This window comes from Mesoplodon densirostris, chromosome 1 (genome assembly GCF_025265405.1).
Source record: "Mesoplodon densirostris isolate mMesDen1 chromosome 1, mMesDen1 primary haplotype, whole genome shotgun sequence".
NCBI classification, from domain to species: domain Eukaryota; kingdom Metazoa; phylum Chordata; class Mammalia; order Artiodactyla; family Ziphiidae; genus Mesoplodon; species Mesoplodon densirostris.
Genome location: NC_082661.1, coordinates 131,961,023 through 131,977,868, shown reverse-complemented (window position 1 = coordinate 131,977,868; position 16,846 = coordinate 131,961,023). Strand labels below are relative to the sequence as shown.

At 34.6% G+C, this 16,846-nt stretch overlaps 1 protein-coding gene across 1 annotated transcript; it reads right to left on the bottom strand.

Annotated features, from left to right (window-relative positions):
• Positions 1-498: 498 nt before the first annotated feature.
• On the bottom strand, positions 499-13,901 carry SULT1B1 (sulfotransferase family 1B member 1). The gene is made up of 7 exons (XM_060090507.1): positions 13,754-13,901; positions 13,344-13,472; positions 9,359-9,456; positions 7,476-7,602; positions 6,745-6,839; positions 4,629-4,809; positions 499-611 (listed from the first exon to the last, which is right to left on the bottom strand). The coding sequence occupies exons 1-7, from the start codon at positions 13,899-13,901 to the stop codon at positions 499-501; spliced, it is 891 nt and encodes a 296-aa protein (XP_059946490.1).
• Between the last annotated feature and the right edge of the window lie 2,945 nt (positions 13,902-16,846).

Genomic DNA, 16,846 nt, shown 5'->3' with positions numbered 1-16,846 from the left:
CATACTATCTAGGACATGAACTGTATAATTCCAAGAGAGGCATTACAAGATGAGCTATGACTCAGGGAACAACATGAAACCCAGAAGACAGCAATGGAAGAGAGCGTCCTGGGTCAAGTTTTTAGGAAAGGGAAATTGGGGCAGAGCTAGGAAATATAGTGTCAGTGTTAAAGCAGCATTTCTTGGGTTAGGTTAGTAGGGAGTAGAATTTCATTTTAAACCACAATATATAGAGATTGAGTAGGAAACTTTCTTGTCAGTACTGGTCTAGGAAAAGGCAGGAATAGCCTACAAAAAGATAACAGTTTGTCCTAATTTTAGGGAACTTGGAAACTCAGTGAGTGGGGACTTGATTAACAACACTGAAGAATCAAAGTTTTAAAAGCACATTTTTTTCCCTTTATAAAACCATTCAATTGCCAAAATCAAGTTATAACTGCCCCTGTTTCAACGCACTGCAGGTCAGACTTCTCTCTTCAAATTTTCAGTTTAGGCTCTTTAAATCTGTGTGCGGAAATGAAGTTCAGTTTCAGACATTTCCTTCTTATAAATGGCATCAAATTTCTCATTTTGGGCAACAGTGAAGTAATTCTTCCAGTCACCTGCAATCCCTAAAAATTACAAATAAGAAAACATATGAATGAATAAAATATTTTCATTATGAAGGAAAAGCTAATGTATACCAAAAGAAAAGATTTGTAATCCCAGTAGTGGGATTGTTGGGTTTTATGGTAGTTCTATTTTTAGTTTTTTAAGGAATCTCCATACTATTCTCCATAGTGGCTGTATCAATTTACATTCCCACCAAGTACAAGAGGGTTTCCTTTTCTCCAAACCCTCTCCAGAATTTATTGTTTGTAGATTTTTTGATGATGGCCATTCTGACTGGTGTGAGGTGATACCTCACTGTAGTTTTGATTTGCATTTCTCTAATGATTAGTGATGTTGAGCATCCTTTCATGTGTTTGTTGGCAATCTGTATATCTTCTTTGAAGAAATGTCTATTTAAGTTTTCTGCCCATTTTTGGATTGGGTTGTTTGTTTTTTTTGATATTGAGCTGCTTGTAAATTTTGGAGATTAATCCTTTGTCAGTTGCTTTGTTTGCAAATATTATCTCCCATTCTGAGGGTTGTCTTTTCATCTTGTTTATGATTTCCTTTGCTGTGCAAAAGCTTTTAAGTTTCATTAGGTCCCATTTATTTATTTTTGTTTTTATTTCCATTTCTCTAGGAGGTGGATCAAAAAGAATCTTGCTGTGATTGATTTCATAGAGTGTCCTGCCTATGTTTTCCTCTAAGAGTTTTACATTGTCTGGCTTTACATTTAGGTCTTTAATCCATTTTGAGTTTATTTTGTGTATGGTGTTAGGAAGTGTTCTAATTTCCTTCTTTTACATGTAGCTGTCCAGTTTTCCCAGCACCTCTTATTGAAGAGGCTGTATTTTCTCCATTGTATATTCTTGCCTCCTTTCTCAAAAATAAGGTGCAGAGTCTGGCTTTTAAAAATATATAAGAAAGGTTAATTTTCTTGTCTAAATTTATGGGCTGTACAATAGTTTCCTAAAATAAATTATTTTAGTGTTTCTAATTGTCCTAGGTCATGGGGTTACCACTGGTCACTGGATCAATGATCAGGGAGTATTCTATTTCATGAGTTACCTTTGGAAACTGTACAAAGGACTGGTCATGAGCACAATCAAACAATGAAACAGAAAGCTGATAAGTATCATTTCACAAAAGTAATAAATGAGGATGTTATGATATTTGGATGATATTTGTGTTTCCTGAATTCACTAGACATATCTTATTTTAATTTTAGAGGAGAAGAATAGCATTAAAATCAAACACATAAAATCCCTGAACCATTTTTACAAAGGTGAAACTGTTGTGATATAAATTTACATTTAATCTTTTATACTGGATGCTTAAAAATATATATTTGAAGAATTAATAAATTTTTAATGTACTGTTAATGTGTTTGGAGGAAAACATTAATTTTGCCAATTTATTTAATATTAAATATAATTGTATTGAATTTCAAGCCTTATTAATCCATGATTGCTTCATGAAGATTTAAAATCCTTTTAATGAAAAACATCCCCATAGACAAGGTTGTTTCCCTGGTTATTTTACTTTATTCTGTTTTCACCAAATAATAGTTCTTTGGAATGTATGTGAGAGTAGTGCATATCTGGGATAGTACACCTCCAAAGATGCCACTGAAAAGAGAAAGTGCAGATTTAAACAATAAAGAGTCATATATAAAAGTAGTCTAATAATCTTCTATTTTGAGTATAAATACTATATACACAAACACATTTGCTTCACAAGAGTGAGGGAAGTATAAAATTTTTTTTGATAAAATAAATTCTTGCCAAATCTCAGGGTTTTTTGTTTTGTTGCTGTTTGGGACATAGGCATAAACATTGGACATTATCTATCCTCTCCATAACATCGTTACTATTGTGTGACTAAATTTTGACCTTGATTTATCCAGCATGGACTCCTTCAAGACTGAAGGCCAAACTATGCTTGGCCCTTTGTTCATTCTTCACTTTTGAGCCCTTTTCAATATTCATTACATGCATGCCTCTTGTATTACATTATGAGCTTCTTGAGGCAGATGTACATGTCATTTATATTCTAGAGAATATGAGCTGTATATAGGTGTTCATGAAGAGCTTTTCATAAATATTAACTAATGAATAAAGAGTATTCTTTAAGTGTTATTGAATGCATGAATGAATAAATGAATAGATGCACCTTGAACTATTAGATTAGAACATATTAGAGTAATACGACTTGCTAATTTTGTGTATATCACTTTTGGTCAGAAAAAATATAGTAAATGCTTATATAACTTTTACCAAAATCCTCCCCCAAAACTTGTGCTATAGGTATTATTCTTTTCTTCATTTTGTCAGTGACGTAACTGAAACTTTGGCAGATTTATTAATATATGCAAAGTCAAAGGTTCAGTGAGTGGCATAGCCTCGATAAACCCCAGAGCAATCTGACCACAAAGGTTATGTTCTTCACTACTCCCAGAGGGGATATAAAGACTGTCTCTCTCATATACCCTTTTCCTTTGAAGTTGGTGAAATCATGGAATTCAGATACTGAGCTTATCTCATCTATCTTTATACCCTAATGAGATATCATTAGATAGTATCAATTTCCATATGACTGGGGATAAAACTCTCCTGGAAGTTACATTCAATAATCTGGCATAATGAAAATTTGCCTTGTTTAATTAAAGAGGTTTTTTGCCTCTGTTTCTTCCACAAGAAAAACGTGTGTGTGTGTGTGTTGTGTGTGTGTTGTGCATGTATCAGTCTTCTTTGTTCAAACTTGTAATGCACCATTTACAATGAAAAATTTGCCTTGCCCTCTTATACCACAGCTTATTTTTTAAGTGCAGTGTTTTGTTTTGTTTTTTTTTTTCTTTTTGCGGTATGCGGGCCTCTCACTGTTGTGGCCTCTCCCGTTGCGGAGCACAGGCTCCGGATGCGCAGGCCCAGCGGCCATGGCTCACGGGCCCAGCCGCTCCGCAGCACATGGGATCCTCCCAGACCGGGGCACGAACCCGTATCCCCTGCATCGGCAGGCGGACTCTCAACCACTGCGCCACCAGGGAGGCCCGAGTGCAGTGTTTTTGAAAATTAAAATAAAAACATAATTTAGTCTTCGTGTAGCATAGGACTACACGAACGTACAGAGAAAACTGTGTTAGAAATATCTGTAATCATATAACTATTTCAAAATTGAGGGTTTTGATCCACATGTTCATATGCACTATATATTCCTAGGGTTGTGTTTACTTCCCAGCACACCAACTGAAATTTTATCTTTTCCTTTCCAATCCAGTAAAGGACATTGAAAAGAAAGGTGGCAAGACTAGATGGATAACTTCTCAAATTTTAGTTAATAATTTGTTAAATGCATTATTTTTATCATTAATAACACATTTTTGACACAAGCCATGTACAATAAACCATAATATACAGTATTTGCTTTAATGGAAATAGAGCTGTATTTTGACAGTGAATGCCATATTTCTCTATTGTCATCTTTTTAAGTTAACTTTAGAGTCTATGTTTTCATATAGTTCAGACAGTATTTTTAGGGAGCAAAAACTTCCCATATGGTAAAAAAATGTCATTACTCTTGGTGAATCCTTCTTAACAAAATGACCACTGCTTTCTAAATGATAAGGGGTTTTTAAAGAAGATGGTACTGTATTGAGTGACATTAGTTTATTACTGTGGAGGAGAAGAAGGCCTATGACAATTTAAACAAAGATTTAAGATTTAGTAATAAAAAATTTGGAATGACTCACATCAGAATTGACAAAACCACTCCCTTTTAGCAGGGTAGTAAATAGAAGGAGAAATATGTATCAAGTACTCAAGGTATTTTAATAACGTGTTTACATGCATTATTTCCTTTAATAATTTCTAACCTAATTCAGCGACTTTTGTGGTAGGTTTTAGTGTCCTTATTTTACAGATGAAGAAATTGATGCCAAAATTGGCTAAGTAACTTGGTAGAGATTACAAAGCTAATCCTCACTTCAGAGTAATTCATAAGAAAGCAAAAAGGAAAATTAAACTCAGCAAAATATTAACCTTTGCGCATAAAAGAGGATATACTGTGATCCATCACTGTACTTGGTAGATGTGTATAATTGACCAGAGGGTTGTCCTTCATCATTTCAAAGGATGTATGATGGATGATCTTATCTAAGATCTCATCATTCAGGTTCTTCTCTAGAAACCTCACAATCTTCTTGATTTCTTTCTTTGGATTCTGTCAGTGGGTAAAGAGACATATTCAAGAAAATGGTAAAAAATAACTCATTAACATAATGTGAAAAAAATCTTAAAAATGAAAAAATCAATAATTTATGTTTAGTAATAGTAGAATAGAATATTTTGTTTGTTCTAAATCTTACATTTTTAGTTTTCATTCAAAGTACAATAAGAATAAATCTTGGCCTAAATATTAACAGTATTTAGAGAAAAAGATTATAGCAACAATTTTAAGCTCAATTTGTAATCAGATTTGAAATGTGAATGTTTTAGGGACCCAGTATCTTTATCCTTTCTGCCTTCATTTTTCTGTTCTTCATCAAAATTGCTTTCTTTTTCTTAATAATAATATTTAAAAACAAAAATAATAAATTCAGGGAAAACTTCAGGTATTTTTTTAAAGTGTAAATACTGACAAAATCTTGCTTGGATGTAAATTATTAAAAATAAATTCCAATGAAGTTGCAAAGATATCAAGACCTAAATTATTCACTGGTCTTTGAGAATAAGAAGAAAAAAATCTGAGGAAGAAATCTTTTTTTTTTTTCAGATTCTAATGACATAAACAATATTTATAACTTTTTAGGAAGCTAAGTTAAAATCTACATAGATATATCTAGAAAGATTTTGAGGGGGTAACATCTAAGCTGAGTTTAGAAAGATGAGTCAGAGTTTACCAAGATGCAGTCTCCTGAGCAGTAGGAGAGTGAATTCCCAGTAGAGAAGATAGTTAAAATTCTTGGAGGTATAAGTTCTAACAGTGTGTTCAAGGGAGAAAAAAAAGGAAAGTGGTTGCAGTTAGAGCTGAGTTGTTTACAGGAGTGGGAGAGGCTATGAATCAAGAAAGATGAATTGGGGTAAAATTGAGAACATCCTTGGATGTCCTGCTGAAGGATTTGGACTGTAACTGTTATGTAATAGGGAAGCAACAGCATTTAATAATATGTCTTATTAACTCTCTGTGTTTTTATGTATGTGTGTGTGTGTGTGTGTGTGTGTGTGTGTGGTGAATGTGTGTGGATGTGTATTTTTTTTTTTTTTTTGCAATCTCAGTTTGTTGTCTTTTTTTTAACATCTTTATTGGAATATAATTGCTTTCCAATAGTGTGTTAGTTTCTGCTGTATAACAAAGTGAATCAGCTATATGTATACATATATCCCCATATCCCCTCCCTCTTGCTTCTCCTTCCCACCCTCCCTATCCCACCCCTCTAGGTGGTCACAAAGCACCGAGCTGATGTAAAGGAGAAGTACACATTTGAAAGATATAATAGTTAGAGCATGTGAAACAATGGGATGTTCAGGATTATAGTGGAACCATATCAGCTACATGAAAGCCAGTGAGGACAATTTACTTTCAAGCTTTGAACACTGAATGAACAACCAAACATCATTAACCAAAAGAGAGAATAAAGGAAAATGATTACCTGTTGGAGAGAGAGAAGCAAGATGAGCTTAGTTTTGAACATGTTAAATTTGAGGGTTGTTTTAATAAAAACATGGGTTTGAATTCAGGGTAGAAGTTAAAATGGAGTTTTTGGTGGGTCATTAGCATATAAATAGTTTTGACAACAGTGGGCTTGGACGTGATCATCAAACTATAGCAAAGAGTTCAAAAAGAAAAATGACTAAATGATAGAGATTCACAGGAAAACCATGACAGTGTGATAACCAATTAAACGTAGGAGAGAAGTTCGATAAGAAAAGGTGCTCAAAAGAAACACAATGTTTAAAAGGATAAGAGGATAAAAATGTCATTGATTTCAGTTAGTGTCATTAATGACCTTAACAAGATTTGGGTAAGCAGGCATGGAAAATAGGTAAAGCAATCATGTCATTTTGGACTCCATAGATTAAGTTGAAAAAATATAATAATCCTTTTACCCCAGGATGTAGCTGAAGAATTATCTAGAATGCATTTCTACCATTTTACCTCTTTCATATCTTCATAGAATAAGAAAAGTATTGGGTGTTCTTCCTTTTTCTTCCACCAGCTTTTAACATGATTAAACCAGGAGCCGAAGGCCACTAAAACCAGAGAAACAGTCTATTTCCATAAGCATTCATCAAATCAAAGATTTGTTTGTGACCAATAAGTCAAAGTGTACAAACATTTTGTGGAATTTAGTACTCAAGGGAACTGAGACTCTAAAGCCAATTTAAACAATTATATACCATCAGCCATTTATGGGTGTATAATCAGATTTTTAAAAATATTAAGTATAAAAGACGTATTTCAAATGAAAATACATTGACCTCTAATAGGTTATACTTAGCCTCACACAGAAGAAAACTATTCTTTTATGAAGTACTCAATCAATTATTTACTAAGTACTATAAATATATCTGTAACAGATTTAACTAATGATTTGGGCAAGTTAAACAATTTCTATTCTGAACAGGAACTGAGAATGGGTTTTTAGCAACTAAAAAGAGATTCAAGAATATTTTCATTAAGCCAATGTTTAGTACAAGGTTTATATATTGAATGTCATAGTAAAATATTAGATGTATTTGATTTAATTTTTAAATGGTATTTGAATGTACTTGTTACTGATTTGGAAAAATAAGTGTTTTGAAAGGAAAATTCATACTTATAATGGTTAATATTATTATTTAAAATAATTTAAAAATGACATTAATTTTTAGCCAAGACCATCCTACCATTTCCAGTCAAGAATTTCTCTAGATATTCTCCCCAGGTTCCCGGAAGAGGTTGTAAATTATTCATTAAGTCAAAATGGTAAAATGAGACTGCAACATCCTTGGCATTTCGAGCCAGATAAATCATCTGCAGGGGGAGAATGAAAAAAATCAAATAATGATATTTTATTTAAGAAAAAAAGTAACATATAGTAGGCATGTAAACCAACAGATTTGAAATCCATGAAATTAAAAACAGGAAAATATTAAGAAAATTAATGAAACAAAAAGCTGGATCTTTTAAAAAAATCAACAAAATTGATAAACATCTAACAAGACTGACAAGATAAATAGAGAAGACACAAATTACTAGTATCAATAAAAAACAGGGGATATCACAGCAAACCTTGCAGCTATTAAAAGAAAAATAAGAGTGTGAAAAGGTACCAAACATCTTACTTCATCAGGGAAATGCAAATTAAAACAACGAGAAACAACTCTATACTTTTTAGAATGGCCAAAATCTAGAAAAGTGACAACACTAAATCCTGGTGAGGGTGTGGAACAACAGGGACTCTCATTCATTGCTGGTGGGGATGCAAAATGATACTGCTACTTCATAAGACACTTGTTTCTTTCAAAACAAAATATACTTTTACCATATGATCCAGAAATTACATTACTTGGTATTTACCCAAAGGAGTTGAAAAATAAAGTTCACACAAAAACCTGCAAATGGATGTTTATACTAGCTTTGTTCATAATTGCCAAAATTTGGAAACAACCATAATGTCCTTCAGTAGATTACTGGATAAATAAACTCTGGTACCTCCAGTCAATAGACTATTATTCATTACTAACAAGAAATGAGCTATCAAGCCATGAAAAGACATGGAAGAATATTAAAGGCATATTACTAAGTGAAAGAATACAATCTGAAAAGGCTACATATGTATGATTCTAACAATATGACATACTGGAAAAGGCAAAACTATGGAGGCAATAAGAAGATCAGTGGTTGCCAGGGTTAGGGGGAGGAAATGAATAGGTGGAGCACAGAGGATTTATAGGGCAGTGAAACTGCACTGTATGGTACTATAATGGTATATATATGTCGTCATACATTTGTCCAAACCCATGGAATGTACAACACCAATAGTGAACTCTAAGGTAAATTATGGACTTTGGAAGGTAATGATGTGTCCATGTAGGTTCAACAATTGTAACAAATGTATCGCTCTGGTGAGAGGTCAGAGATATTGATGATGGGGCGTCTATGGATATGTGGGATCAAGGGATATAAGGAAAACTGCTTTAACTTCCTCTCAATTTTCTGTCAAAATAAATTTGCTTTAAAATAGATAAATTGCTGTAAAAAAAAAAGCCTGTTAAAAGAAAGAATAAAATGGGAATATTATTAACAACATTTCATTACAAAACTCAACAACTTAGAATTCCTCACATATCACAAACTAGCAAAAGCCAGATAGACAATCTGAATAGCTTCACAATTTTTGAAAAAAAAAATGAGTTTTAAATTTAAAAGTTTCCCCAAAGCAAATATCCAGGCTCAAATGTCTCACTGAAGAATTTTACCAAACTATTAAATAAGAAATGATATCCTTATGCTGAGTTTTCAGGGAAGGCCAAACTATATAAGACAGCTGAGAAATAATAGTAGCAATATTGTGCTGAGATAAGGATTTTGTTGCTGCAAAACTTTGGAAAACTTGAGCATGTACGTTTAGGCTAAAACGTATTCTATTAATCGAAACACTTTTTTTTTAATGTAGCTCACTTCTCATGGTAACAGATAAACAAAACATTTGAGCAATTACTTTACTTACTATGTGAGTGAAAAAGGGTTAAAAGTCGCAAAAATTTACTTGTGGTTTAGAGTATACCTTGCAGTTGTTTTCCCAGAAAGACTTAGGAATGAGATCAATTGGTAGATGTGTCTTCACAAGCCGGGGCGATGGATTCTTCTCTAATTGTTCTATACCTAGGGAAATTTAGTTTGGTTATGGAGATACTAGAGTCTCCAAAGAGCCTGCATTTCCAGATTTTCTTAACCAACTTTTCAAAATATTTTTGACCAGTATATAATGCTGCTAAATTTTGAACCAATGTCAAGCTTCATTTATCTGGATTCTAAGAGCCAATATTTTCTAATTGTTAAGAGATTGGGTTCTGCGGTTAGCCTCTTTGGGTTCAAATCCTAACTTTTTCACTTACTCATCATGAAACATCTGAAAGTATCACAGAGTCTCTAGGCTTAATTTTAACCACCTCCAAAATGACAAGTAATAATACCAACCTTAGCAATTTGGAGTTTTATCATGCCTTTGCATTATTACAAAAATGTTTCCTGTATGTCAGAGATATTGATAACTGGTAATTCTCATATTGGCTATTGTTATGCAGCAGCTATTGTAGTATAGATGATATCTTTGTAGAGCATCACTTGTTGTACCTGCATTTTCATTATTTCCTTTATGTGTCATATATATATATATATATATATATATATATATATATATATATATATATATAAAATGAAATTTTTGTGCAATTTTTAGGTGCTGGCTGAAGTTTCTAAAGACATACAACTAATAAGCAATAGAACTTAGCTTCAAGTTAAGTCTTTGGTTAAGGGTTATATGAACTTCCTTGTGACAGAAAGTATCCATTTATTTTCTACATGAAGAGCTAGGAAGAGCCAAGGGGCCTAGATCAATCTATAAGTGACTTGGCCAGTCTGAGGGCACTTTTGGGGTAAAGGCATACTCAGAGAATTTCTGACATAGACCAGGAAGAGCTGGGATTACCCTTAATTTATGATTTTTTAATGGACTCAGTGACCTTTATCACTTCCCAGATTTATCTGTTAATGATGCCATCCCATATAGAGTTGTCAGTCCCTAAAATCTTAGTTATTCTTGTCTCCTCCTTCAGGTTTCACATCCAGTCAATCTTAAAGTCCTGCACATATTTCACAATATAACTTACACCCAGTCTAACTTCTAGATTACCTGTTAAACCTATATATATATCATCTTCCATATTTTGCACACAAAGGCACACCTGCTCCAAATTGTATGACTCACACATTCAAAGCAATCCTATGCTTCAATTGTTCACAAAATTAACTACATACGTTAAAAAGCCACTCCGTTTCTAATAAATCATCCTTTTTAAATGTTCTATACAGCACATATTTTGTCTCACAGTTTATGCTTATTTATTTTTTTATTGTCAGTTCCCATGCCTCTTCCCATCCTCATTCCCAAATGCACACTGGAATGGAGATTCCATAAGAGCAGAAGCATAGCTTGTTATGTTCACCAGTGAATATTCTGTAGAGAACAGTTCATAGCACAGGGTGGTATCAAGAAGAACCCCTTAATATCAATGCAGATAGGGTTGACAGACTTAGGAAATAAAGATGCAAGAATCCCAGTTAAATTTGAACTTCACATAAACAACAGATACCTGTAAGTATCTCCCCTGCAATATTTGAAATATACTAAATAAAAGAGGTATCTATCTGATTTTCAAATTTAATTGGGTGTCCTGGATTTTATCTGGAACTATTAATTATACACCTGTAAAATTCCACCAGCTAATTCATTATGTTTCTACTGACCTGGTAGTGGCAGCCACTTTATCCAACATACAGAAATGAGAAATCATAATCTTCCACAACTCACTCTGCCTCAATGTCCATGACGTGAAATTTTATGTGTCTCTTTTATAAAGTTTTCACTATCTGTTCTTCCTCTTCCATCTCTTAACTGCACTGAAAGATTACTCAACCTCTTCTGTCTTGTGATTGTTTTGCCACATGAGGTCCTTTAAATGAACCCTTTACATACTTAAATGTGAATGTTGGGAATATGTAATGACATCACAAGTATGCACATTCAGGTTGCAGAGGAAATCTGAGTGTCAGTTTACTCTCCTTTACCTGCCGAATCTCACCTACTCACTCTCTGGTGATGCTACACAGACTCACGTCCCACCCCCAACCTCCGTCTTTCACCAGTAATCTCTGACTGTCCTGTCCCTGATTACTTTGATTCTATCACTTTTTCATTTCATACTTTTCTATGGTTCTGGAGTCTTAACTCACTCGGTACTCATTTTGGTTGCTTGTCCCAGAATAATCCTTTAGTTTCAAGCTTTAGCATTTGCTCTCTGACTTCAGGCAACCACACAGAGGGAATGATACCCTCTCAGCTGGTCCTTCTCTGCCTGTGGAAGTAACTAGCTCCAGTAGGCGAGAGAATTTGAATTCTGCTGTTTACATTGATAGACATTCACCACCATAATACTGTCTTTTTATCCCAGGTTTCTAGCAGCATTTGAAAACTAGCCCTCGTTTTTTGAACCCTTCTCACTTGCTTTCATGATACCCTACTCTGCTGATTCTCTCTTAGCTCACTGAGTATTTCTTAAGAATTACAAGCCCTGCATGATCTGTCCCTGTCTAGTCTCCAACTGTTTTGCCTCTCACTTTTCCGTTCTTTCATTGTTGTTGTTGTTGTTGGTGGTGGTTGATTTTTTAGTCCCTGGACTACACCTAGGTCTTTTCTGCATCTAGGCCCCCATACCTAATGCTTCATCTTCCTGAAATATGCTTTCTCCAGCATTGTGCAAAGCTTTAGGTTTCCATTCAGAGCTGATATCCCTAACTACCCAATCTAAAGTAAAGTCTCCTGATGTTCCCTTTCGTAAAGCCCTATTCTCTGGATATGTTAGGCTAACAATATTCATATATTGCTAGTTTCTTTACTTATTTAATGTCACAATGTTATTGTAAGCTCCTTGGAGATAGGACATCTAATTTACTGATTTTTTAAATAGATTTAATTAATTAATTAATTAATTAATTTATTTATTGGATGCGTTGGGTCTTCCGTTGCTGTGTGCAGGCTTTCTCTAGTTGCCATGAGCAGGGGCTACTCTTCGTTGCAGTGTGAGGGCTTCTCATTGCGGTGGCTTCTTTTGTTGCAGAGCATAGGCTCTAGGCATGCAGGCTTCAGTAATTGTGGCTCATGGGCTCTAGAGCGCAGGCTCAATAGTTGTGGTGCACAGACTTAGTTGCTCTGCGGCATGTGGGATCATCCCGGGCCAGGGCTCAAACCCGTGTCCACTGCATTGGCAGGCAGATTATTAACCACTGTGCCACCAGGGAAGCCCCTACTGATCATTTTTTATCTAGTCCATAGCACAGTGCATAGTTCTTTAGAAGCACTCAGTAAATATTTGTGCAATGAAAAGTGAATTGTATTAATAATAAATTTTATATTTTATGAGGCATTGGTACTTCTTATTTATTAATTACAGCAATGTTCTAAATTAAGACATTACTGTTCTAATCTGTCAAATTTTATACAACAAAATTCAGTAAAAGATAAGAAACAGGGCTTCCCTGGTGGCGCAGTGGTTGAGAGTCCGCCTGCCAATGCAGGGGACAGGGGTTCGTGCCCCGGCCCGGGAAGATCCCACATGCCGCAGAGCGGCTGGGCCTGTGACCCATGGCTGCTGAGCCTGTGCGTCAGGAGCCTGTGCTCCGCAACGGGAGAGGCCCGCATACCAGAAAAAAAAAAAAAAAAAAAGATAAGAAACATTTTTTTTTATCAATGAGATTTTTAGTTGTTTTCTATAACAAAATTCTTTTATCTTTGATTAGCATACCTGGATGTGCATGCAATGGACTAAACTAAAGTTTCTCTGTATGCCTTGCTTACTGTACTGCTTGCAAAACTTCCATTTTATGTTACCAAATATACTCAATTTTCCTTGAATGGACATCACAAATACAGTATTTAATATGTGATGTAAATACTACTACAAAATTATAATTTCTGGGTGATTTAAAATTACCTGAAATCCTTAGTCCAGGAAGGGCCATTTCCAACATTGGAACTTTCACAGTTATAACATCTCGCTTACAGTTTTCAACATCTCCATCATTTAGAACCATGTCCAAAATTTCACTAATCCAAGTGGTACCTGTGGCAAAAGACAACATTTTTATAAACTTCACCTGAATCTGGGGACAAAACGTCCCAGTTGGAAGCCTGCCATCTTAATATATTATCTTAGAAAATTAATTCTGCAGAGTTTCTCTTTCTATGCCCCAAATGTCCATTTTAATATACTCAAAGTAGATGGCTAGACTGACTTTTAGGAATACTAATTTTATTTAGGATGTTAACGATTTTGTAGAGAAGCTAATTTTCAGGGAACAAAAGCTGAAGTCAGACCTGCATTTGTCAAGCCACAAAACTCACCTGATTTGGGGTAAGTGGCTATCACGATGTCATCTGGCCTGCTTTGGAACTGTTCAATCTTTTCCCAGTTGTTTGCAAAAGCATAGGTGATGGGACAGCCATGGACTAGCTTCAGATTTTTTCTCCAGACAGCTTTTAGGGAAGTCATCTTTGTTCCAGACTGTAAAAATACTTAATAGAATACTTAATAATAATCAAATCATGGAGAAAAAAGAGGATAAAAATGAGAAACTGAGTAACTAATGTTATTAAGACACTGCAACTTGACAGTAAAATTGGCCTTTAACACACTGAGTGCAAGAGATCTAAATACAAAGGGCATTTTTATGGGTGTACAGCTGTAGATTGCAAGAGCAGCAGCTGGCTCAGTGACAAGCAGATCAAAGGTCTTTAATGGAAGCTTTGGAAAGAAATAGAACTGCACATTTTAGTTTGAATTAAAAATCCCACTTCACAGAAATATGCTAAAAAATATCTGGACCTAAGGCAAAATAAATCTATCAGTCATTGTTATACTCCAGTTGTACCTCATTTTTTTCTCACAGGAAACCTGTTGTGTTTCTCACCTTGGTTCTTCTGAGTATAATGAATTTGTTTTCCCTGTCTGCTTCTAAGATCCTCTTTTTTTTTTATCACTGGTTTTGAGCAACTAAATTATGATGTGCCTTGGTGTGGTTATTTTCATGTGTTTGTGGTTGTGTGCCTATGCTTCACGTTTATTGAACTTATTTGAATTGTGTTGACAGTCATCATTTCTTCCAAAAAAATTTTTTTTATTTCTCTCTCTTTTTCTGAGAATCCAGGCTACATAAAGCTGTTCACAGCTCACTGAAGCTCTATTCATTTTGTAAAATATTTTTTTCTCTCTTTGTGTTTCAGTTTGGATAACTTCTATGGCTATATTTCTTCATGTTCACTAACATTTTCTTCTGAAATGTGTAATCTGATGTTAATACCATCCAATGAAATTTTTTCTCAGATGTAGTTTTCATCTCTAGAAGATCATTTTGGGAATGATTTTACTTTTTATGTCTCAACTTTTTGAGCATATTGAATATAGCGATAATGACTGTTTTAATATCTTTTTTTTTTTTGGCTAACTCTAACATCTGTGTGAGTTCTAGATTGTTTTCCATTAACTGATTTTTCCTTTCTCTATGGATGCCTTCTTCAGCTAGTTTGCCTGCCTGATATTTTTTATTGGATGTCTGGTGGTGCACCTGGGTTTTCCTCCCTGAAGCTGTGGCCCAGAAATTCTCTCATGGCAGTAAGCTGGGGAAATTGTAGGGCTCAGTTTGTTTGTTTCCTATCCACTATCATTCATTTTGGTTGTTTCACACAAGGGGGCAAATTTAGTTTCTGTTACTCAATTTTGCTTAGAAGCTATGATGATTAATTTTATGTGTCAATTTGCCTGGACCATGAGATGCCTAGATATTTGGTCAAACATTATTCTGGGTGTTTCTGTGAGGATGTTTTGGGATGAGACTAATCTGTAAATGGGTGTATTAAATAAAGCAGGTTGCTTTCCCTAATGTGGGTTGGCCTCATTCAGTGAGTTGAAGACCTGAATAGAACAAAAAGTCTGAGTAAGAAATAATTCTTCCTAGCTGATGGCCTTTGAACTGTAACATCAGCTTTTTTCCTGCATTCAGGCTGGAAATAAAACATCGACTTTTCCTGGGTCTGAAGCCTGGTAGGTTTTGAACTGGAACTATACCATTAGCTCTCCTTGTTCTTAGGCATTCAGACTCAAACTGGTACTAAATCATCAGCTATTCTGGGTCTCCAGCTTGCCAATTCATCCTGCACATCTTAGGACCTATCAGCCTCTAAAATTATCTAATCCAATTATGTACAGTAAATCTCTTTATGTGTATATATATATATATATATATATAATATAAAAATTGCTATGCATCTTCTTTAATTAATAAACTATCCTTATCATAATAATCATAATAATACTAACCCTGAATTAGAACCTTATTGATCCACTAAGCTATTCAAAACATTTTGGGTCCTGAGAGACTGTATTAGTCATTGTTCTCCAGAGAAACCAAATCAATTATATATGTGTGTGTATATATATATATATATATATATATATATATATATATATATATAGAGAGAGAGAGAGAGAGAGAGAGAGAGAGAGAGAGAGAGAGAGAGAGAAAGAGAAGAGGAAGGGAATTTATTATAAGGAATTGGCTCACATGATTATGGATGCAGACAAATCCAAAGATATACAGTTATCCCAGGCTGGAGAACCAGGATAGCCAATGGTGTAGTTCTCTTCTGAAGGCCAGCGGGCTTGAGACCCAGGAAGAACTAATATTTCAGTTTAAGTGTGAAGGTAAGAAAAACAATGTCCCAGCTCAAAGACAGCCAGGCAGGAGGGATTCTCCCTTACTCCCAGAGGGCCCTCCTTTTTATGTGATTCAGGCCTTCAGCTGAGTGGTTGAGGCCTGTCCACACCAGGGAGGGCAGTCTATTTTACATAGTCTACCAATTCAAATGTTAATTTCTCCCCAAAATACACTAACAGACACAGCTAGAATAATGTTTGACCAAATATCTGGGCTCCCTGTGAGCCAATCACGTTGACACATGGAACTGACCATCACATAGAGCTCCTCATTATTTATTTTTTCCACTTCATTTTCACTGAACTTTGTAAGTGAAACTGTAGTCTTGTTCTTCCTAATGTGTTTCTCATTTTACAACCCTCTCCCTGCCCCCATGGAATGTAAACATCTCAGGAATAGAAGGAAATGCAGAATGTAGAAGTTATAGGATCATCATAATCTATTTTTCCATTTATTTATGAGAATCTGTCAATCAATAATAATAGATAATGTATACAACAGATAAATAGAGTTTGAATTAACAAGCTAAATTACACCTCTGATTGACAAATTGATTGATACATATATTTTTTTATCAGGCAAATATTTTGTAAGTAATTCGGTGATTCCAAATTCTTTGAGAGTGCTTTAAATAAGTGATTGCACTTATTAAGCTTTCACTAGTAACTTGTGTAACGGGAACCACAAACAAAGTCACTAATATAAAAGCTGGCTGTAATTTAAA